Source organism: Mesoplodon bidens (assembly GCF_964165515.1).
Source record: "Mesoplodon bidens genome assembly, chromosome: 14".
NCBI lineage: Eukaryota > Metazoa > Chordata > Mammalia > Artiodactyla > Ziphiidae > Mesoplodon > Mesoplodon bidens.
This window is the reverse complement of record NC_138170.1, coordinates 30514302-30539259: the sequence shown is the minus strand read 5'-3', so window position 1 is coordinate 30539259 and position 24958 is coordinate 30514302. Positions and strand designations below refer to the sequence as shown.

Sequence of the window (24958 nt, the reverse complement as noted above, 5' to 3'; positions counted from 1 at the left end):
ATAAAGCAGAAACTAACACACCATTGTGAAGCAATTATACTCCAATAAAGTTGTAAAAAAAAGAAAAGAAAAGAAATCCTTGCGATACTTGCGCAGGTGTCCTCAAGCAAGCACGAGGGACTCCGCACGCATGCGCGGAACCGTACATTGCTTTTCCCACTTAATAGGTGCTGCGTTTGCACAGCCTGATCCTGCGGAACATTCTAGACCCGCCCATTGCCTCTGGTAGGAACCTGCTTGCCATTCAGGCCCAGTTCAGTAACTGTCTCAAAAGACGCCCTGAAGCATCCCCTGGGAAGGTTCTCGCCTTTCTCCAGCGAGCTGCCTGCTCTTCTCCCATGGGGCCCGTGTGGACCTGGGTTAGGCTGGGTTTGTGGACTCGGTCATGTTGGACCAACACGCAGAGAGAACTCACCTCGTGTGGAGCTGCCTTTTGCAGTATAAGCATGAGTATTGACTGATTTCCAGAGCAAAGTCCAAAAGTTCGTTAACTATTCTCCAGGATCTTACTGGGGTAAAAAGCTTTCTCTAGGACAGCTGTTCTCAAAATGTGGACTGAGGGCAGCAGCCGCATGGGAACACGTGGGAAATGCAAATTATCACACCACACGTTAGACCTACTGAATCACAATCTCCGGAGCTGGGGTCCAGTAATCTGTTTTAACAAACCCTCCAGGTGATTCTGATGCAGGCTAACGTTTGAGAAGCACTGTTCTAGAAGATATACACAGAGGACTGGTTTCTGTAAGGGAAACAACACACCTGTTGTCGGAGAAGTTGAGGCTACATGGAAGGGGAGCCCTCTAAGGGGGTGGGCGGGGCTTCAGGCTGTGGCTGCTCTGGGGCTGGACACGTGAGCCTCCTCTGAGTGCATCTTACATTCTCAAGGCTGCGTGTTGGCTTCTGTCTTTGCTGACCCATTCTAGACCTCAGTGTCATCCACGGCTTTCCCCTTTACTCTCTGCTAGACCTTGAATCAAGTGTGCAGTGTGGCTCTTCCACCCAAGAACATACCCCAGTTAGGAACCATCTTGCTGTCTTCAACTTCTCCCTCTCTTATCTGTTCCTTCCCATAAGGAAAATCCTGCCTTGCCCCAAACCACCTTAAAACCACCACCTTTTCTTTTCTTTTTCTTCCCCCTGCAAAGTCGAATGGCATAAAAGAATTGTCTACACTTTCAGTCTCTAGTTTTTCACCTCACACTCTTCAAACCACCGAAAGCAGCCTTCTGTGTCCCACCGGTGTGGGGAGGGGAGCTGATCTAGTCAAGACCACCCACATCATCCATGTGGCTGAATCTGAAGGATCCTTCTTGGTTTTTACCTTTCTTGACCTATGGAGTGGAATGCTGATGGTCTCTCCCTCCCTTTAATAATCTGCTTCCTTGGCTTCCCTGGCACCACAACTGCCAATTTTTCCTATTATTTTTCTAGTTACTCCTTCTCCTTTCTCCTTTGCAGGATTTCATCTTCCCGCCTCTTAACTGTTGGTGCTTTGGGGGACCTCATTCCAGGTAGTACTCTTACCATTTTTGTGTGTGTGTGATTAATTGACAAACTTCAATTAATTGACAAACTTCAGGGAGTTATGCCAATTAGCATTTCAGTCAGCCACCAAAATATGTTTCTCTCCCTTGCAAAAACTGGATTAAAAAAATTGGGGGGGGGCCTTCCCTACTGGTGCAGTGGTTAAGAATCCGCCTGCCAAGGCAGGGGACACGGGTTCGAGCCCTGGTCCAGGAAGATCCACATGCCGCGGAGCAACTAAGCCCGTGCTCCACAAGTACTGAAGCCTGTGCGCTATAACTACTGAAGCCTGCACTCCTAGAGCCCGTGCTCCGCAACAAGAGAAGCCACCGCAATGAGAAGACTGCGCACCGCAACGAAGAGTAGCCCCCGCTCGCCGCAACTAGAGAAAGCCCGCGCGCAGCAACAAAGACCCAACGCGGCCAAAATAAGTAAATAAAATAATTCTTTTTTGCCAATTATTGGTCATTTACATTAAGTGGAAAACAAAACTGATTAGAAACAGCACATATAGTACGATCCCATTTACGTAAAATAGTTTGTGTCTCTGAGTATGTGCTTGTATGTGTGAGCATAAAGTGTCTGGAAGGCTGACTGCCAGCCTCCTTTCTCTTTCCCCTCCCCTGGCTGTTTTCCATTCCTTAAATATGCTGAATTATTTTCCATCTAAGGGCCTTTGCATAAATTGTTCCCCTTCGGGGAACAGTGCAGAAAGCCACAGGCAACCCCAGCCAAGGAAAAGGACCACTGCTCCATGATCCCAAGCCCCTTCCTTGCAGGAGGCAGGTGTAGAAAGAAGAGGAGACTGGTCCTTGAACCTAACCAAGGGAAAGGAAGAAAGCTCTAAGGCAGATACAAGATGGAGGTTATAAAGACTTGGCTAGATTTTTTTTTTTTTTTTTTTTTGCGGTACGCGGGCCTCTCACTGTTGTGGCCTCTCCCGTTGCAGAGCACAGGCTCTGGACGCGCAGGCTCAGCGGCCATGGCTCACGGGCCCAGCCGCTCCGCGGCATGTGGGATCTTCCCGGACCGGGGCCCGAACCCGCGTCCCCTGCATCGGCAGGTGGAGTCTCAACCCCTGTGCCACCAGGGAAGCACTGGCTAGATTTTTTAAATACTTGACAGTTAGATAGAAAATAAGATAGTTTTTAAAGATGAAAGTAACCAGAAGGCAATGGGATTTGCCGAATTTCAATCAAGGAGTGAGGCAGGAAGAACAAAAAGATGACATTTAAGCCCTTGTTCTGATTGTATCTTACTGAACTCATTCTGTTCAAAATACTGGTTGTATATATATATTTTTAACCATTCCCTTTACTAGCTACTCCAAAGATATCCAGTTCCTCCTCATTCTTAGCAGATTTTACTTCACAGAGAAAAAGACAGAGGCCTTGGTGGTAGCAGTGGTGGCAACTGACTCTCTAAACTATTAAAGCCTTGCACAAACTCACATACTTATCTCTTTCTGCTGAAGGCATCCAGAATATACCACTTCAGGAGCTTTGTTTGGAACTACCCTTATCTACCTAAAAGTAGAGCCTCCCAAAAGATTTCAAGTGTTATAAATCCTCTCCCCAGGAGTCTAGCAACCAGGAAAGATTGACTCATCACTGAAGAGGAGAATTCGGCTCAGGGATAAGAAATCACCTAAGCAGACATTCTCACAAAGCTATCATATCTCTATTCTCGTAAGAAACCATTTATCTTTTCCTAAAAATCATTTGTTTTCCCATAGGTGTCCTTCTCCCCTTCTCCTTCCCCTTCTCCTTCCCTTTGATGGAAGAAATACTGAGGTATGGGGAAGTTATTCTGGCTTATACATGATTTGGCTTGAACTTTATGCTAACTGAAATAGTCTGTCTTATCACCTGTCAACCATATATTGTACACGTACTTTAACCATTGAAAGAATGTTGCCCACCATCCAGTTATATAAAGGGTTAAGTCACAGTCCACTGCTGTGGCTCACAGTGGGAGCCCTGAAGGGAATTCAGGGGGAAAAAACCAGCACAGAAAGAGAAAGATAAATACCGGATGCTAATACATATATATGGAATTTAAGAAAAAAAAAATGTCATGAAGAACCTAGGGGTAAGACAGGAATAAAGACACAGACCTACTAGAGAATGGACTTGAGGATATGGGGAGCAGGAAGGGTAAGCTGTGACAAAGCGAGAGAGAGGCATGGACATATATACACTACTAAACATAAAATAGATAGCTAGTGGGAAGCAGCCGCATAGCACAGGGAGATCAGCTCTGTGCTTTGTGATGACCTAGAGGGGTGGGATAGGGAGGGTGGGAGGGAGGGAGACGCAAGAGGGAAGAGATATGGGGACATATGTGTATGTATAACTGATTCACTTTGTTATAAAGCAGAAACTAACACACCAATGTAAAGAAATTATACTCCAATAAAGATGTAAAAAAAAAACAAAAACCAGCACAGGATAAGGCATTCTGCATTTTGAATAAACTGGCCCCTAGATAGTTACATGCAGACCTCAGGAAGAATTTCAATGACCCTAGATTCTTGCATCTTCCCATACACAGAAGGTCACTAAACTCGTTCACTTGAGACAGCTGTTCCCTGTGACTAGCAGTCATCTTTTATCAGGATCTATGCTTGACCAGCCAAAAACATCATATATCTCTGGGCTCCTCCCCTACCTCTTCAGAACAGTCTTCTCAGAGCTACTGAGAGTCTGTTTCTCAAGCTATAGTCCTCAGTTTGGCTTGAATAAAACTCTCTTCTATTCTTATTTAGATTGTTTATTGATTATTTGCAGCAGCACCTTATTAAGATGATATTGGGTTGGACAAAAAGTTTGTTCAGGTTTTTCATAAAGCCCAGGTTACGGAAAAACCCAAACGAACTTTTTGGCCAACCCAATATATATAAGCCCCAAATTCTAACTGCCTCCATGAGTTATATTTTTCTGTGAACGCCCATGTAAGTATGTGAATAAAAATCTCTTTCCTCTGTAATAAGCTAAATGGGAAAAGAATTTGAAAGAGAAGAGATACAGGTATATGTATAACTGAATCACTTTGCTATACACCTGAAACTTACACAATGTTGTTAATCCGCTATGATCCAATTAAAAAAAAAACTCTTTTCTCTTGCTAATCTATCATTTGGAAGTTTAATTTGCCAGCCCTCAAGAGCTGAACCTAAGAGTGTAGAGAGAAAGTTTTCCTCTCCAACACTGCATTAATCCTACCTCCTTCTTCCCATAGCAGAAGAGGCATCTTTCTTACCCAAAGCCAGTACCTCCACCTGTGTTCTCAGTCCATCTGCTTCCTTACTCCCCCTCCCAGTCCTTAGGGAATTCGCCCAATTTATTATTTTTTTAAGTAAAATTTTTGTTCAGAATATATTAGATTTACACAAAATTTGCAAAGATAGTACAGATTGTTTCTGTTTATCCCTTACCCAGTTTTCCCTGTTGATAGCATTTTACATTACCATTATACATTTGCCACAGCTAAGGAACCAGCATTAACCAACTCCACAGTTTGGCATTATTCTCTTGGTTAGACTGGGGTTATGGGTTAGGGGGAGGAAGACCATAGAAGGAAGTGCCCTTCTCATCACATCATAGGGTTCGTGTTATCAACATGACCTATTACTGTTGCTATTAACCTTGATCATCTGGCTGAGGCAGTGTTTGTCAGGTTTTTCCACTGTGAAGGTACTCCCTGCTCCTTCCCCTTCCATACACTACTCTTTGAATGCACAACCCAACACTTAAGTTTTGTGGAATTAAGCTCCACTTTGGGGAGATGGGGGAGCTAAATAAATTAACTGAAATTCTTCTGTATATGTCTTTTCTTCATTTATTTATTCAGTCATTTTTTATATCAGCATGGGCTCATGGATGTTTACTTTATACTTTGTCGTAACCTAATACTATGTTATTTATTTCATTGCTTAAATTGTTTCAGCTTTGAGCATTGGCAGTTCATTCAGGTTGGGTCTGTGCCCCTGTGATTTTTATTTATTTTTTTATTTATTATTATTTTTAGCACTCCTTTACTTTCCAGCACTACAGATGCTCCTGGTTCATCTTGTATATTTCCTGCTCCAGCCCTAGAATCTTCAATTTCTCCATGGAGCCCTGCTTCCGTGGAGAAATTCCATTAGAGAATCGTATTTAGAAACGAAGATCTGGGTGCTGGGTGTGCTTACTTTTCATTTTGTTATTCCTTCATCTTCATCTGCTCCCTCTCTACACATTGTTTCTCCTTAGCTGCTGGCATACAGACATATTCAAGTGTTTCCCTCATTAATCCTTCTTTATCCATGTTCCCCACTGGCAAGCTCCCTAGCTCTCTCTTCATTTCTTTTCGAGCTCTTAGCATGGTCACATTTTATATGAATTTGAAAGTGTTATATGAAAGATTAGTAAAGTCTCGACTCGTGTGCAAAATATAAAATAAATACAAATATTAAAAACCGTCAGGTAAAGCACAATTTCAGGTGGGCTGAGGGAATTGTGATATTGCCACATGTTGGTGCCACTAAAGCTGGTGAATCAAACAGAAATAGCTAACATTGATTGAGCACTTAAAGTGGGCCATTTTCTAAGCACACCTCATAGCAATCTAGATCATGGGCATTTAACGTTATCCCCATTTTACAGATGAAGAAACTGAGTCCCTTAGAAGTTCAGTAATGTTTCAAGATTACACAGCTAGGAAATGGTGGACAAGGGATCAATTTCCTATGCAATGTATTTCCATTTTATTGTAATTATATTCATTGGAGTCCAGCCTTTTCTATCTACATTTTACAATGGAGATTTATTCATCAATTTTTAGTTCATTTCAAATTTTACCAATGGTTTCTACTACTGAGTTCTCTTGTGGCCACTATACCTACTAAATTCAAATTTCCCAAATCAAAATTTTGATTTAAAATGTCAAGATTTCAGTCTTCCATCAATTTTTGATGTGCAGTTTTAGCTGTTTTGAATTTTACTTGAATATTTCTACCAGTAATATTCATTATAAACTGAAAAAAGGCTGACAGTTTATATTTAATTTTTGATTACTCTAAGAGAAAATTGTGATCCATTCCTCTCAGATAATGTAAGGTTTCTCTAAAGAGTGAAAAATAAAATATGTCCTTGGGGTCAAAAGGTCCTCCTCAAAAACAGGATGAGGCATGGGAGATCTGGTAGAACTACTAATTTCACAATATCTGACGTTAAGAATTCCACATGTAGCAATGGCGTTGGTCCCAAATCTCAGCACTGGAATACTGGGCTGCCTTCTGAAGGGAATACTTGGAGTCCTTTGGGCCTCTGGGCTAAGCTTACATAAAAGCAGGTTGAAGAAGTACTTGGTCTCCTTCCTTGTAGGCTGACATACTTCAATACGAGGAAAGATAAACTCGAGGAAAAAATACATGATGTAAGGGGAAAGATCTTTATCTTCAAATACAGAGAAACAGGTCTAAGCCATTTATTCTTGGCTTTTCCCTGGGTCTCAGCTCTGGTTCCTTCCACTTGGTTCTCACCTAGGGGACAATACAAGGGCACCTCCTCCCTGGCTGGTCTCTTACCAACCAGCCTCAGGGCTGGCAAAAGTGAGTCATCAAAGGGTGTATGCAGAGAGACCACCCCAGCGGAGCTGGAGCTTCTAATTCTAGCTCTCCCTACAATTAAGGCAGAGATAAGTCACCACAGGTAAGCTCTGTCCCCCTCTGCAGAAGGCTTCTCCTGCATCTCAGTGGGAGTGATGCATCTGAAAGGGTTTCCCCCGGAACAGTCCGAGTCACCGATAAGGAAGACTACTTTTGGCTAATGAGAACTTGAAATAGAAAATACATAAGAACTTCACATTGTAGAACTAGGTAGGGCACATATTTAAAGATAGACAGATGAATCAGATATTAAATAAATCTTCAGAAAAAGTAGGCAACTCTGGCTTTATTCATGCATCTTATACTAGAGCTCTTTGGATCCCTGGATCTTCTTTGAACACCATGTCTGTGAACTCAGCCCATTACCATTTCTCCCTGAATCACGGATGTCAAGCTCATTAAAGCTTTGTTATTTTCTCAGATTTGGAAAGGAAATAGGCAGGAAGGTTTTCCCCACAGTATGGATTTAAAATTTTTTTAGGTATAATCCACTTCCACTCAAGATTTCTCTCTTTAGTTTCTTATGGTCTCTCTTTAGTGATTTTTTTTTGAAGACTACATATTAATGCAGGTCACATTCAGATAACACATTTTAGAAGTTCACAGGAAACTTTACGTTGCAGGGAGCTCTGTGATTTCCCCAGCTCAGTCCTTATGGCTCCATTATCTTTTATTATTTCATTTATGCCTCCACAAACATCTAGATGAAAAGCAGGTCTCAGGAAATAACAATGCCAGCATTGGAAACCAACCAACAAACCAACCAACCAATCAACCAACCAACCAAGAGTTGCTCTTTGAAACTTAAAAATGTAGAGCTAGGCTTGGTACTAAGTGAAAGGTGCTTATGGAGTCCTTCAATCCTAGGAAGATCTGACTTAAGAAATAATACAAAGTGTAAATCATTTATTTTAATTAGGTCCATTTTAATAAAGTGTACAGGAGTTTACAACTCAAACAAGTATTCATAAAAACTATCAGATACATAAGATAGCTCACACAAAGGGTGCAATAACATAAACCCAAGAGTCTGCAAAAAAGAGGTATTGCAAGAACTGTTAAGATTAACTCTATAAATGTTTTTTCCCTTTCTCATGTTCACAGACCTTGAGATTGTATGCACATACTGTTTCCTGAGGTCTGATGACCTCAACACTCTTTACAGCTGGGTCGACCTCCTCATTCAGTCAACTCAAAATATAGTTGGTAGGAGTTCGTTCACCTCTTCTGCATGGAACGAGCATGGTCCTTGGCCTTTATTCCATTCCTATCCCCTAACAGATGACGTTAAATATTCCCTCTTTCAAAGTAACGTATTGCAGGCCTTTTAGTATTCTGCTCACTATTGCCCTCCCAATACCACACATGAGAGCTTAGGTCAAACCCTACTGAGTTTTATCCTTGTGGATGAGAAGAGCATGCTTACTGTGGAAATGAGTCTAAGGCAATACGGCAATGGCTGCTTTCTCTCACCTTTGTCCAGTACAACTCCACTTCTAACTCGGTAGGCTAACGGAACTGAATTCACTCATTTCAAATACCTACTGTCACCTCTTGGTATTCTCGGGACGCCTTCATTAGGAGGTCTTTAACACCACGGCAGAAAGCGTGAGGATACACACACACACTCCAATCACACTCCTCCAACAGGAGTCTTTGGTTGACTCAGATACACCTGACTTGCCATTTCAGGGTGGGAGGGTGATATTGTCTTCTCTCACTCCCCAAATCTCACTTTAACTGACATTGGTAAAAAAACCACTTCTGTAATTCCTCACCAAAAGGAATCACACAGATTCCTCTAACATGTATATATGGTTCTATTAAATGTAATGTAGATGACACTGACTTAATTTCAAGAAAACAACATTGTTATTATAAACTCAGAACACTGTTTCACTCATATTGAGGTTGCAGAGAAGTAACTCAGACTAAATTTCTTATGGAATTACAAGTTATAGGAATACTGGACTAAGCCACTAGTGTGCTGGTTAACATTTAGCTTCTTTTTTTGGCTTGTGGGATCTTAGTTCCCTGACCAGGGATCGAACCTGGGCCCACAGGAGTGAAAGCACAGAGTCTTAACCACTGGACCACCCGGGAATTTCCCCATTTAGCCATTTTTACAGGCTATTCTAGAGTCCCTTCAAACATAAACTTGCCCCTGCATTCTAGGGCACTCTGGGCCTGTGTTAGATCAAGGTAGAGAGCGTGAGGTTTTTGGGCTGTGTCTCCAGAGTAAGGCTGGGCTTCTACCAACCTTCCTTCATCCTTTCTTCTAGTCCATAAGAAAAGGGGAAGGTGAGCCATTTCACTCTTATTTGGAATTATTCCAGTGTGGTGAGATTATCACAGGCTAGGCGAAAATTTAAGAGAAAACTGTTTACAGTAACAAGGGAGGCGAATAAAAATTAGCATCATCATTCATTCAGTCATACCTCTCACTCCCCACTTAATTGGTACGATTATAATAGGGGAATGTCAAGTGAGGAAATTAACAAGGAAGGTGAGCCAGGAAGACTTGCAGGGGTAGAGAAAAGGCAGGAAAGACCTGTGTCTGGCAGTTTAAAGATGGGATCTGGGCATCACATGTGGGAGGCCTGTTTCCTAATAAAGGTCAAGGTGCAAATGAGGCTGGTAGGACCAGGAAGTCAGAGAGCAAGATGGCATCCTGGCAATCAAGACACTGCCAGTGTGGATTCCCACGTCGAAGCTGAGCAGCTAGTTGTTTTCACAACCTAGCAAATTTATCTTGTAGCAAAAGAACACAAAAACAATTCCCAGCCAGATACTACTTTTTATTTTCAAGCATTTTGAAATCCTTCCTTAAGTGAACTTCACAAGTTTGCAAGTGTTCTGGTGGTTAAAACAAAAAAACCAACCAACAAACAAGTAGTCGACAGTCACTGGAAAAAGCAAGAATTTAAATTTACATGATTACATTTAAAATCTTCATGCTTACTCCAGAAGGCAGGATTGGAGGATTAGAACTCAGGGATGGCTGTGGGCATTTACAAGGAGCTCTTGCCTCCTTACAAGCTGTGGTCTTTTCAGAGGCTCTCCTATGTACCTTTCATCAGAATAATCTGGGTTCCAAATTTCTCATATAAAACTGCATCTGTGTGACCAGCAGCAATTCCGAACTTGACTGGCCTGTGTTCTCCAATTTCAATTCCAAATACACAGCAGAGGATAACATCTTTCTTTATTAAAGGGACCCAAGGGACTCCAATTTAGGTAGTATCCTTCCTGCTAAAGAGTGAGTTGGATCTCACCTTTCTCTAGTTTCCTATAATAAAATTTCCTATTTGATAGGATGCATACATACTATATAACCTATGTTTTGACAACTTCCTTAGGGAAGCAAATATAGCATGATTGAATTTCTATTGTCAGAATGACTCTGGTGATTACACCTATTTTACAGAAAACTAAAATCCGCTACTTTTTGAGTCAGCGAAATGTCCACCAAATAGTTGAAAACATTGATGTACGTGTATTCTAAAACTTACTAAATAATGGGTCAATAAGATACTGGTATTTTTCTTGACAGTTCAGAAAGGTTGCCAGGTTAAACTCAGACCTAACATGGGCGTGTGAATACATATACACCAGTCCACACATATGAAATTTTCAACTCAACAATGAGTGGGCCCAGAATGAAATGGAGTTTGTGACCTAGATTTCTTTGGGTCCTGCCCTGCATCTGCTTCAAGCGTCAAATTTTGTTCATTCCATTTTCCAATCTAACAAGGATTTGGAGCTAAAGGGTTATCTGTATGTGAACCCAAGAAACAGACATGCTAAATATTTTTCACCACACATAACTTCATTAATTCAATAGTGCCTGTTAGTCCATTAATGTGGATTCTTTAAGAGTTCATTAGTGCATGCTGCGGGTCAATGCTTTATCTCTAAATGTACTCTGGCTCATTGTGCTCCACTGAAATGAAAGGTCACAGGTTCCTGCATTCCATATATGTGTAAAGCAAGTGACACATAAAACAAACTAAAACAAGCAGTGCAGTATTTTGTTGACTATATGTTTTCTTTTTCTCCTTAGGGTTAACCTAATGCAGTAGTTGTTGGAAACATGCATTCGCTACTGATTCAAAGCACCCTGAGCACTCCCGATTCCCTTAAAACGAAAATTTTCCAGATTTCCAGATTCAGGATGGACTCTGGCAAGAACATTTTATCTTTATTATTATTATTTTTTTTTTTGGCCACACCATGCAGCATGCGGGATCTTAGTTCCCTGACCAGGGATTGAACCCATGCCCCCTGCAGTGGGAGTGTGGAGTCCTAACCGCTGGACCGCCAGGGAAGTCCCAAGAACATTTTGTCTTTAAATGATGCATTTACCCTATATGATCCAAAGAAAATCAGCGCAGAGTTCACTAGTTATTAACTAATAATTAATGTAATCCGATAGTCCTAAAATTTTCATGCATCATTCAGTAAGAACAACACAAAAGTCATTTGCATGTGTTTATATTCATTTCTTGTTCAAAACAGGTATTTAGAGTCTCCAGCCATCATAGGTCTCCAGTGAGAATAAAAAAGGATTACAAGCACAGCTTGACAAATGATTCAATTATGTAATAAAATTACCAAGATTTTATTGATTTTCACCTTGAGAACTAAAATGATCAGGAGGGGAGTGATCAAATAACCAAAGGAAAGTCATTTTGCAGGGCTGTTACAGAGGTAATCCTGAAGACCTCTGGTGAATTAGAATGACCTTCTGCTTTAAGAGTTTCTGGGGTGAGAACTCTCCTTGAATATCCCCGTCCTTTTCACTCCTGCACGTGAAGGCTTTAACTGATAAAGGCAAGGGAAGAGTTTGGGGTGCTAAGTTCCACACCTGTTAGCCAAAACTATTCAACTGGAAAGATGATTCTACATCCATTGTTACACAGAAAATTCAGAAATGATCATTGGGAGAAAAGCCCAATGAACATTTAGCATCCGTAAAAGTGAAGCATCAGCACCGCTGAAACCTCAGTTGGAAAATCATTGCTAGGAGCCCTGATCCAGTACCTATTATTTAAATTTATCTTTTAACCTGGACAGCTGAAATAGGTGGAGACTAAACTAGAAAAAGTCTTGAAAAGTATCTGTTCATATTTTACTGCCAAGATCCCTGAACTTCAAATTTAAAAGTATGATACTTAACTGCAGTTGAGTTTGGCATTCAGGCTTGATTCTTGGCCAAATTTCCCATAATTCTTAAATCATTAATCTGGGTTGGTAAGCAACTCTCCCAACATCTCCAGCTAATGGAGAAATCACTAACATTTACTACAAGTCACAGGAAGCTTTCAAGTTGAAACAGGAATCTGAACATCTTCAGCAGAAATCTTCCCACTGAGACCTAAGTTTCATATTAAGGCACTAATAATAAAGGGTATGAAAACAGCCAAGAATAAGTCAGATCTTTCCAGAAATACAAGACATTTCAAAAACACAAGTGAGGCACCTATCTGACCTACTTTAGCATCCAAGGGGACAGAGAATCGAAAGATTTTCATGGCTGGCTGGTTCAGCTCTTTTCCTTTCTCCCAAACTTATTTACATGTCTCAGATTTCTATTTCCTCAAGAAGCAGTAGACAAAGGTGACAAGGATGTGGAAAAACAAACAAGCAAATCTAGTTTGTAGCCTAGTCTCACGATTAATTAATTTTGTATTGACAGCGTGGAGTGCTCAGACCTAAGGTTTTTAAGTACTTTTTAAAATTACTTAGACCACAAACCCAGTGGTTGGAACTGTAACAATGTGCTCTTTTCTATTGTTCTGAGGGGGAACTGTATAAGGATAATCAATTTTTCAAGCCTGTGTAAATGGAATTTGTTCATAGCAAATTCTAGAGGGAAAAAAAAATCTACTTAGAAACTTCAGTTCCAACAGGATTTTCCTATACATTCCAATGAACTCAATTTTGCCATGAGAAAAGAACTCAATAAAAACGGGGTTCAAGTCAGTTAGGTCAGGAGACCAATGCCAGCAAATGAGTGATTGTGGAGGTACGCGAGGTGGGACAGGGTTTAGCTAAAGGAAGAATGTTTCCTGTGCACATAGACATGCACACACATAGCTGTGTGCTCACACGAATTTTTAAAGTGTGCACATGGGGAAGGCTCAACACTATTAGACACGAGCATAGATATGTTTGCATTTCTACAAAGGATCTGACACACGTCACACACCCACAGACACTCATGCACGAGGACCAGTGTGGCTTGCACAGACTCAGATCCAGAGAATCCTTCTAGAGCTGCCGGCTTCACAGGAATGATTAGTATCTGCAGGATTACACTTCCTTTTGATGCGCAGAATTTTTATCTGGCTTTCTTTCCTGAAACATACCCTTTTCAAGAGTATGAAACCAAGTCCGGGAGGAACTCATCTTGATTCCTTGATAGACATGACTCAGAACAGCAACTACAGGAGTCAAACTAGCAATAACATGGCCCCTTTGGGAAGTTATTTCTGGATTTACCGGGAAGTAGTTCTAGACTTCAACAGTTTCTAGGCAAACAACAAAAAGCAGAGCTTTGGGTGGAGGTGGAGATGGAAATGCCTGAAAGTCCAGAAATCATTATACACAAAAGAATTGAGCATAACTTAAAGGAGTTTCAACTAAGTTACCACCTCGACTGAGTTTGCTGACTGAAGAATTCCTGCTGACTCATGGAACTGAAAGATAATAATTGACATGTCAATATTTCTTCTTGGGAAGGCTCAGCTGGGAGTGATGTGGTGGGTATTAAGGGTGGGGTAGAGACAGTGGCCTAAGGCTCAGGTATGGCTCCTAAGGTTTCTGCTTGCCCGATTTCGAAGGAAAGGGCGCTAAAGCAAAAGGATCAGCAGCTGGCAGCTCCGTAGTCCTGGAGGAAAGGGATGTGATGGAAACAGAGCCAGCTATCGACTGCTTATTGGTTTGCGAAACAATTTTGTAGGCAGCGATGGGCTGGGCTTCTGGACTTGGCTCATCTTCCGGGCTATAGTGACGGGAATATTTGGATAAAGACTGGGGGCGGAATGGTTTGCCAGCCACGGGGCCTGAGACAGATTCTTTCTGGGGCTGAGGTCCTTTGTTTCTGTCATTAGGATGGGCCCCAGATTCCAGAGAGGTGCCCCTGGGAGACACGCTGTCAAGATGGTCTGCTGCTTGTACAGAATGGGAGGGGTGGTTAGACGGTTGGGCAAAACCAGCCATGGAATACTGAGCTCGGACAGAGGGATGCACGGCTCGATCAAGGCCCGGGAGCAGAGGGATGTCATTGGTCTGACGGAGGAGACCGGGCTGCGCAGGAGACTCCGGGGAGGCGCTCTGGGCAACGGTTAACTCCTCCATGCTTTTCTTTTTAGTGAAAGGAGCTCTCAAAAACACGTCCGCCTCCTCTGGCTGGGAAGGAGCCACACTGCCCTTGCAGACAAATGGGGCTTTGGTGAAAATGTCCACGTCATCAGCGGGAACCCTCGAGCTCCTGAAGGGAGCAGTGGCGAAAACATCTGGCTCACCAAGTCCATCAGCGGCTGGCTGCGTGAGGGCTCCGGACTGGTCCTTTCTTCCACCTTGCGCTGCCTTGGCTTGCTCAGGAGAGACTTCTGGCTGAGTGAAGGGAGTGGCTCCTCCCAGCTTCCCCTGCGGAGGCTTGCAGCTCTCATCCTCTTCTGACGACTCCAAGAGGAGAGGTCGAGACCCACTGCAGTCCAGCATGTCCCCCTCGAGGTCGGTCCCTTCCTCTTCACTGCTGTGGAACGAGCTGTTGCTGGAAGGGCCATCTCGGGCCAAGTAGTCATATTCTAAACTGTTCTGAGTTTTCATTCCAGGTACTCTGGAGGGGTCTGGATACAGGGGAAGGCCTTTAAAACCCGTTGATTCTTTAAAGTGCTCTACGGTTATTACAGGATAGGGATTGGGCTCTCTCTGGATACCTAGAAAAGCACAAAACGCAGAATTAATGCACAGGTCCGTTCAACTCTCCTTGGAACATTTAATGGTCCACCCGTGGCAGAAACATTGTGGAACCAAATAATAGATGTTGAAAATGGAAAAGGAAAAACAGAAAAAGAAAAGTCAGGCAAGGAAACTGCACACAAACTGGAACACAAGCAATCACGGTCTCACATTTCGGAACACGATAGGCACGATGCACAGGAAAGGAGATGAAGATGTTAGGCACAAAAGACACTCAGCGTAACTACGCAACGCTCCTACGCACGGGGCCAGGCACTGACACCTGCTCTACCTGGTGCTGGCTCAGGATGGAGTGAAAACAAACCAGTCACTCATCTCCACATCCGCCATGACAGTTCTGGCTGATGCAGAAATACTGTCTGGGGACAAACTCCAATCAGATCGACATGTGGTCATCTGTTCCACACTGCCTGTAACTGAGGATGGAACCTTCCCCCCGCCAAAGCAGCAGAACGTGGCTGCTTGATAAATGCAAAATTACTTGATGATTTACATCATGAGCACTATTCAAACAGCACAAGAGTGCCTCAAATATGAATACTGAAGGCACTTTCTAAGGGGAGGAGACATAATCAAAATCATATTAAATCCATCACCTTCAGCTAGAGTTGCCCTGGAATTTTGTTTTCAGTCTTTTAAGTTAGCAAAGATCTCCTCTGCTTAAATGAATCCATCATAAAGTTCTTTAAGCAGAAGGAGTAAAATGCACAGGTAATTACAGAAGTATTTGCAAACTCTAATAAACGAATCTATTTTTATCTAGGTAGAGGTGCCTCAGGGTGCTCTGGCTTTTAAAATCAAATAGACAATTATCAGAATGCAAGAGAGCTTACCTTCCAAGAAATATTAGCAGGTTAGAAGTATGTCATTGGGCACATGTTAGCAAGAGGGCAGGAAAAAGGCATATGTAACTAAGCAGGAAGAATCCAGAGAAAAGCGTGGTTGGGGGTAGAGATATCATGTCATCATGGGTTTCCCAACCCACCAGGGTAAGAAATTATAGGTACCATGATTTGGACTCTTATAGATGACTCAGAACCTCTGTACAGCAGAAATTCAATCATCCCCTCCCCACGTTACCCTCTCCCCTTCTAAGCAAACCTTTAGGTACTAGAAACTTCTGTTAACAATTTCCCCCTGCTAAAGTTTCTGCTTGAATTAATCACACAGAACACAGCAGAAGCGGCATCAAAATCAATTTATTGGGAAACCAATTACTTAGAGGCATTACATTGTAAAGAGATGTAGAGAGAGGTCTGAACATTTTAGAAGATACTGTACAAAAATACTATGTTTCTCTGAATCCTGTAACTTTTTAGCAGTGCTTCTTTTTAAACAGTTCTGACCTTAAATATTGTTTTCGGAAACAAAAAAGGTGGGTCCCCCCACCCACCCCGCCACCATTTTTATTTCTCTTTCTAGAACTCTCAATGTATTTGGTGAATTCCAAATTACAGAGTCTTTAAGTTAAATTCTGTACTGGTGCCAAATGGCTTTCTGAAGAGTATATGAAGAGGATAAATGTTTCCTTGCGTTATAACTTTAGTATGTACACCCATATGGTGATAGGAAAGCGTTAGTCAGGGGACAGGAAATAAACGGAACACCTTCTCCTTTGCAATATATGTGGAAAGACATAATTCTAATCTCTCAGGCAAGTATATTGATGTCAGATCTGTCACAGTGATTCCCAGATGATGATGTCTGGGGGGAAATTCAAATGAAATGGGGCAGAGAAGTTTTCCAAGGTAAGATTTGCTGAGCAAAGTGGTATGAATGGCCCCCCAAACTCCTTGAACCACTTTCTAACACAGTATCAGCTGGACAGTTTTTAGTTCCCAAAATTAAGTCATGACTTCTCATCTTCTAAAACCACCCTAAAAGCTGATGTGGTTCTGTGGGAGAGCAAAATATCTCTTAGGAAAACACTGGCAAATTTAGTCACGACCAACTCTGGCCACCATAGGAACCAATAATGAAAATGAACACTAGTTTGACTGAAGCTAGTGTTCTGGGGAAATTTAAGTGGAATGTAGTCAAATCAAATTGTATGCACAGACCTCCAAAAAGCAGCTACCTATAGAACGCAGGGCATCTTGGATGCCTGCAGTGTTAGAGTACATTGTGAGAGCTGTAAAGTACCAAGTAGGGGTACCCATGTCCAGAGTCAGACAGGCTAGAAGGGCATTCCTAACCTATCTAAGTTACTTATGTTAAAAAGTGAGTTCTTGGTCAACTGTAAATCTGCCAACTCAGAGCATATTCTATGACCTTCATGATGAATAGGAAAAATCACACCTAAAATTGCGACAACTTTAAAAAATTTATACAGTCACAAAAATACTATAACATCAAGTTTGAAAGGAGAACTAGTCTCCAGTCCTTCAAAACAAGGCCAGACCTACTTCATCTCCCTCTTTGAACATGAATCTGCTCTACAGGATTGGAAAAGCACCTTTAAAGGATTTTCCCTTGAAGGCCAGATCTCTTAACCTTTCCATTCTTTTTAGAGGAGGTGCAGTATGACCAAGGCTGAGAGCAACCACCCTTTGTAACCCTCCAAGCCTGGCGTTCTGGAGAACAAAGACACACAGAGGGTATGGGGCACGCAGACATCCACATTCCCTCAGGGAATTTTGGTGGTGGCAGCACAAGAAACAAAGCAGTCAAGAGAAGGACAGATTCTAAATAACCGTAAACAGAAGATAGACATTAAATCTTGTTGGCAGTTAGAGGGTTTTGTTTTTTTTTTTTTTTTTGAATATGTGTGTGTTATTGCAGGGAGAGAAAGCATGTATTTTCAGGGTGAACAGTCCTTGTGTATGAATATAGCCTTGTACTGTCAGAAAAACATGTTGGAAGCAGTCTGCCTACTGGCAATGAAAGGTTTATACTAATTTAACCTCAGTGCCTTGGCCCAGTTCCTTTGGAAACCAGTGGCATGCAGAGCAGATGCCCTGTGACCAGAAAACTCAATAAAGCTAGCCAGTTGTTCTTGGGGTAGGGGTGGGGAGTGATGGGGGGGGAGTTGGGCTTAAACCTGGGACCTGGCCTCACAGGGTCAGGGTCTCCCTTATCAAGCATAAGGGTCTTCCTTATCAGGAAGCTTAAGGTAGGGCATTTTGCTCTAATTTCCTCAAATTAAGTCATGTCTCTTTTCATTTTGCTTTAGCACATTAAATTAAGCAAGAAGTCAAAACACACTTCTTTTTCTTGCTCTGATGTAGGACTGTGTGCCAGGTTAAGTTTAAGCACACTTTTTGACACTTCCACTAGGGATAACTCCATTTTAGTCTACTTTGAGGCTGCAAATTAATGTTGATTTCAGTAACAGCTTATATGCTTCAGAAAGAAGGCATCCTCAAAAGTATTTGATGCTTTGGCAACTATCCTCACCAATTCCCTATTAATTTCCAAAGCAACCCAAAGTGCTGAATAATTTAGAATAGGTTTACCCTGGAAATTTTATCTGATGGACAGTGAGGGCCAGTGTTTCCTAAAAAAAGAATGAAAATCTGAAGACTTAAATTTCAGGCTGGATATTCCTGAGTGCAATATATCATACGTGACCAGAATTTTACTTTCTCCCAAACTATAAAGCGAAATAACAGTTATAGGGAGTGTCAAAGACATAATTCTTGCCCCAAACTGAAGGTGAAGTCTTGGAGCATCGGGAAACCTTCTCGTATAGTTAGCAAATAGAAAGCAAAATACCCTTTACTAGAACTTCAGAAATGTAGCACCAAATGAAATTCACACTCTCAGAGCTGAATCAGGGAATCAGGAGATGTACATCAAACTAATCATTTCCATGACCTTTTGCTTAGATAATAAAATTAAGTATTGGGTCCTACCATATGCTGTGGAGTTGCATTAAAACCCACACCTGGAGAATAAGACATTTGATGGGGGACAACACTGGCTAGAGACGCTGGGTCTCCCAAGACAACGGAGCAATTAAACAAGAGATATTTCTCCCTGGGCATAGAACTGCCGTTGCCAACATAAAATGTTTAATTAAATTGGCCTGGGTACATTAAAGATTAAATTAGAGGAGGGTAGCTGCAATTCTGTGCTCCCTTTTACAGCTCCATGTCTGGTCATATCAAATGCAGGCTCACAGGGGTTTTATTCTCTATGACCGCAGATGAAGCCGGGGTAGCCACGACTCATTAACATGTCCTCTGCACGTCTCTCATACGTGTCTGCACTTTCCTTGTGCACAGGTGCTTATGGTCACTCAACAATGTGTTTAAATCCTTTTTACAAAAATGGGTTTTCAGATCAGGAAAAGAGCAGCTACTGTAAGTTATTTATTTATAGCTCTGAACATCATGCTCCTGTTTTAACAGATAAAAGTCTTTATTTTTCTGTATGTTTACATAAGAAACTTGTTTACAGACTTGTTTTTTATACAATACTTGTGTAGCAAAGTTCAAATTTCACATTTTTCTGTATAAGATAGCTTCATGTACCTCTGTTTGCTTTGTCTTCTTGGGAGGACAGGATAAAGGTCTGTGGTGAATACACATCCATGTGATGAGGGCGTGTGCGACAGGGCAGGGAATACTCCTAGGGCAAGACTACATCAGAGTGGGAACCAAGAAGATGTCTTCCATTTCTAGCAACTACCATGCTGCTGCATAGATCAGCATTGTCCAAAGAACCTCTCTCCCCCATCACAGTGAAAGGACACCCAAGAGAAACAAAATGGTATGTTGTTACAGATTATTTGAAATGGAGGCCATCTGGGATTCATTCTGACTCAAGAAATCCAAGCGCATCCAACTCCAGGAACATTACTAGTGGGTTAAAGAAAAAGGCTAACTTTGTGCTGGTAAAATTACAGTCTCTTGAGAGGAATAAAAGATGGCTTTGTAATATCTGGAGTGTTTCAGTAAAGGTAACATTTTAGGTATCCATCTAATAGTTTCTCTGTTCTGCCTGGCAGCCTCTAATCTGCTTAATTCAGTACTCTGGGCAATCCTGTCATTTTTATCCCCAAACTCTAAGTTCATGACTACAGAATCCTGAATCTTACAGACTGAGAAAGCTAAAGACTCCTGGAACTACAGACAAACATCGGCATGGGAGACTTTATTTTGGCCGAAGGTATCCACAATGTGCATCTGTTCAGCTGAATTCATATGCCTCCATACCTCTGGGCTGAGGTCAACCCCAAGTCTCCTCCTTCCCCCAGCACTACTGAAGGCAGAACTGTTCCTGACCTGGGCGGTTGTGGGGGAGAGGTTGTGTTGGTTTGAATCATTTATGTCAGGAGAGCCCGAAAAAAGGATTAGAAACAAAGCTAATATTTCATCTTGAGAAAAACAGGTACTTTTCCTGGATTTGTTCCCCTATAATTATTAGCAATCCAAGTTCTATAATTCTAATTTGGGAAGAGCCAAGTCCCGTATCAAATGACACTGAACAAAGTGACAACCTCTTTCAGAGGTATTTTAAAACCCCTATCTTTCAATTTTCCAAACCATACTAAAGACAGGTGAGATCATATAAGTTCCCTTATTCAGAATATTAAGCAAGTGAAGACTGATTGCTGTCGCATTCCATTATAAGGTCCTCTCTGGGAATTTTCAGTGAATTATTCATTCTTCTTACTATCTTCAATAGTAACCACTCTTCAGCTTAGGCGAGTGATTTTGTTTTTTGGAAACATCTAAATGTTATTTAGAACCAAGAGTGGTGGGAAAAGATCAAGAAAGAGAGCATACTACTTTCAGATGCTGAAAGTGATACTAATTAGATAATACAACTGATTTTCTTATGTTTTATAATCTTTCTTGATAGTATTGAATATTTCTAAGGAGAGGAGTTTCAAAAATAACATAAATGGCGGTAGCATCATTAGAATAAGTATTAGTTTCCCAAGTAAAACCAGATGCCTTTGAAGGGAACACTCAATGAGGTACCACAACTCTGACATGTCTGCTAAAGAAATCACTAATTACAATCATATTTAGAAGTGTCTATTTAAACCTTATCTCCTCTGAGGGCTGTGTTTTTAAAAACACTGGGACTTGAATTTGGTGATCTAGTTATCTAAATGCTGTAAAGGGAAAAAAATCCAATTGGTGATGTTTTCTGGTATAGGTACTACTTTTGCACAGCTGGAATAAAAGCAAAGCAGAAACATATGCTTACAGTTATTTGTCCATTTTTAAATGGCAGATCCTTGACTATACAGTTTTAAAAAATTGAAATCTTCTGATACTGTTTTGTTGGAATAGGTAGATACGTGTGTGTAATATTTAAAAAAAGGAAAATCTATGTCCAAAACTCTGTGATGATGTATGGGTCTCTTCAGATAACCAAGAGAGAGAGCAACCCAGGTTAGTGAAAGCCCATTGTAATTCTCTAAAGTGTAAATACTGCTACAGTAATAGTAAGAGCTACAGAAGATAACTGAAGAACATCAGGATTATATAAACCCTTCATAGTGCTCCTAAAGCATCATAATAAATACTTAGAACCCTAGAATTCTATAACCTTAAAAACCATCTAGTCCAAACCCATCATTGTCAGTCAGGAGCAGCCCTAAGAAGTGAAGCCCCTGCTGGAGGTCACTAGGCCAGGGACTGGCAAAGGTCAGGACAAGCTCCCAGGTGGCCTGTCCTGCCCGGGTCTCTTCTCCCACCACTTGCTTTAGGTCCCACATCTGTGAAATGAAGTGGATGGACTAGAATAATCTCTAAGGTCCCTCTTGTAGCTCAGTCTACAGTTTCAAAGTTCTATCAATTATTAGCATACTATAGTCATCTCAAATAAACCCTTTTAGCTCAAGGATGATGCTATAAACTAAAGGAGGTCCCTTTTATCAAGTCACTCACATGTCTTCTTTAGCAGAAAAATAGATCTCTCCTTTGAAGCCCTACTCCTAATCCTAAAGAATAAACTCAAGATAATTTCATGTCATTATCCCCCCTCAGGCTTCCTCCACCCAGTCTCTCTGGTTTCTAGTCTATTCATTTTCATTAACATTCTCCATTAAGCTTTACTGAGCCAAATGACTAGATAATATATCTCAATGTGATTACGGGTAATACATGAAAGGAACAATTTAGAGACACTTACCTAATTTCTAAACTGTATTCTTCATGGTTCCAATTAAATTGAGAAACTAGATATTTCATTATATTTCTAACATGTATGAAAAAAAAATCAAACTGGAAAACATAGGCATAAAACATTATTCTTATTTAAAAATAAACATCTCTTTCATTAGTTTATATATTCTTTCTATGTCTGGGAAAAAGAATACCATTTTGATCTTCAGTAATATTCCTGTCCATAAAGGGGCAAACCAAGTCCCATTTTCACTGCTCTCCAATCATGGAGAGCTCTTCAGGGATATCTTTTTTTTTTTCTTTTTTTTTTTTTTTTGCGGTACGCGGGCCTCTCACTGTTGTGGCCTCCCCCGTTGCGGAGCACAGGCTCCGGACGCGCAGGCTCAGTGGCCATGGCTCACAGGCCCAGCCGCTCTGCGGCATGTTGGATCTTCCGGGACCGGGTCACGAACCCGTGTCCCCCGCATCGGCAAGCGGACTGTCAACCACTGCGCCACCAGGGAAGCCCGGGGATACCTTTTTTAGCCCTCAGCAGGAAGGTTGTGCCTCCCTCAATTTTGGCAACGACCCATTATCCTAACAGAGGCCTGTACTTAGTGTGTCTAGTTTCAGCTGGCATGGAAGTACTTAAAGTCAGAAGGAAGACCGAAAGGTTCTGACTTTTCCTCTGATACCTTTCAAAGGCTGTTCTCACATTGCTGGGGTCAAAGCTTGACCTCCAAGGTACAGGGTTTTGCAGGCGATTGTTGCTGTTCAGCTTTCTTTTTTTCCCCCCCGTAAAGAGCAAACGTGAAGAAGAAGAAACGAAAGTGCTAGACAGGGAAATGAGCCAATGGACCTGGAATTTTAGTGGTACAAATCTGATCAACTAAGAGGTTCCCTCCTGACCATGAAAATGGCACTCAAGGAAGAGAACCAAATGTGGTCCTCTGTGCCTACCTCTTTCAAAAGGGTGATTTTATAAAACGGCTTTGCATGTAAGGAAAACAGTGTACTTCAGGGAGTAAGGACATACACAGAGGGTGAGCATGAGTCATGTTGTCATATCAGGGCAGGGGCCTTTATTTATTTTATGAACAGTATTCGAGGGTTCGTGAGAAACTATGGTTTGCTTTGTTTTTTAAATGTAGGATGCCAAGGAAAACCAACTGGACATATTTCATTGGCTGCATCCTTCAATTCAAACATCAGAGAGAAAGAGAGGTAAGTAGCCAGAGTCAAACTGTGCCTGGTGTGTCAGCACACTTATTTCTGATTATCTGAAAATAAACAACATGCTTATTCTACAAAGACAGAGGACCTGCTGAAAGCTTATAGCAACACACAAGTCTACTCAGAATGATTCCATATGTTACACTGTAGGATGGCTGCGTAGTTAGTTATACAAGGGAGACAGATCAGAACCCTGTACAGACACCTGATATCGGACTTGAAACGCCAAGTGGAAACAGAACTATTCAGCGTCTTCGTTTATACACAATTTACAATATTTGATTCAAAATAAAAATCACAAGAAAAATACATCTGTTTCTGCTACAATTCCTTCCCCTCCCCCATCCACCCCCCAGTGAAAAGTCTTCTAATAAAAGGTATCATATTACCACCACTGTCTGGTTTTGGTCTAATTCTGAGATCCCGGCTTGGGACAGTTAACATGAAAAGGAATGGCAATACTTGGAATTTATATAATGTACACATTTTATCCAAGGATCTCAAGTACTTGCAGTCATGTCTCCAGATCTGAGAAATCACGGTTCAGTGGAAGCCAGAGTGCTGGACGAATGCTGGGCAGGTTGCATGGGGTGTGAAATCCCTTGGCTAAGTCTATGATCAAACAAGGTCAAAGGTGGTTGGCTAGAGCTGGGCTCAATTTCTCTTTCCAAACATATACCATCAGTCAGTTTTACCCTCTCTCAAACCACACACCCATCTCCAGGTTACTACCTCGAGTTAAGACCAACTGAAGAAGCCATGTCCTCATGATAATGCAGCAGCATAAAAAGCAAAAACAGAGAAACACATTCATCAGCAACTGGCCAAAGGAGATGGGGTTGGGAGGATTGATCTGGGAGGCCATTCCTAGCAAGAATGAGACAAAGGTGTCAATTCACTAGTTTCAGTTACAGTTAAGCTTTTGGTGGAGTCGATTCCAGCAGAGGTGAAGCTCATGGCATCTAGCGTTTGATTTAAGATAATGCTATTGAAGAAGGGTAATGAGGAAACACAGCAAACTAACAGAGAGGAGCTGGCCAAGGAGTATCTGGAGGGCCAAAGTGATCTTCTTTCCTTATCATCTCTATGGGAGAAGGCAAGGGGTAGTAGGAGATTAGGGCTAGAAGGCCCCTTATTTGCAGATTTAAAAAAAATCATTTTCTTTTAACTCTGTAATGAAAATGTATATTACGGTATGAAGGTTACAGAACTGCATCTGCTACTGGGTCACGGCTACAGGTCTATGAGCTGATCCACCAGCAGTAAAGACCTGGCTAGGTTGGGAAGACTGGACTCAGAGCTCCCACTGCTGTTTCTAGAGTGCCCACCTGGAAGTGGAGAGATAGGAATTCAGTACAAAACACAGAGGGTTAGGGTTTAGATGTGCAGAACAAGCAAAGGAGAAACAAAACAAAACAAAACACCCTAGAGAAACAACAATTTACATTTTGCAAACTCTTACATGTTAATTTTTAAACATATAAATTAGAGATCC

At 41.6% G+C, this 24958-nt stretch overlaps 1 protein-coding gene across 15 annotated transcripts in view; it reads right to left on the bottom strand.

Moving 5' to 3' along the window:
* Window positions 1-9961: 9961 nt before the first annotated feature.
* The window catches only part of AAK1 (AP2 associated kinase 1), a 169252-nt gene continuing 154255 nt past the window's right edge, over window positions 9962-24958 (bottom strand). For 14 of the 15 annotated variants that reach the window (XM_081254484.1, XM_081254494.1, XM_081254495.1 and 11 more), the window contains one exon: window positions 9962-15123. In XM_081254484.1, the coding sequence (XP_081110610.1) occupies window positions 13994-15123 (1130 nt within the window). In that variant the 3' untranslated portion in view covers window positions 9962-13993. Of the gene's footprint in view, window positions 15124-22444; window positions 24792-24958 lie in introns of those variants that run through there. The other variant, XM_081254490.1, reaches the window with a different exon arrangement.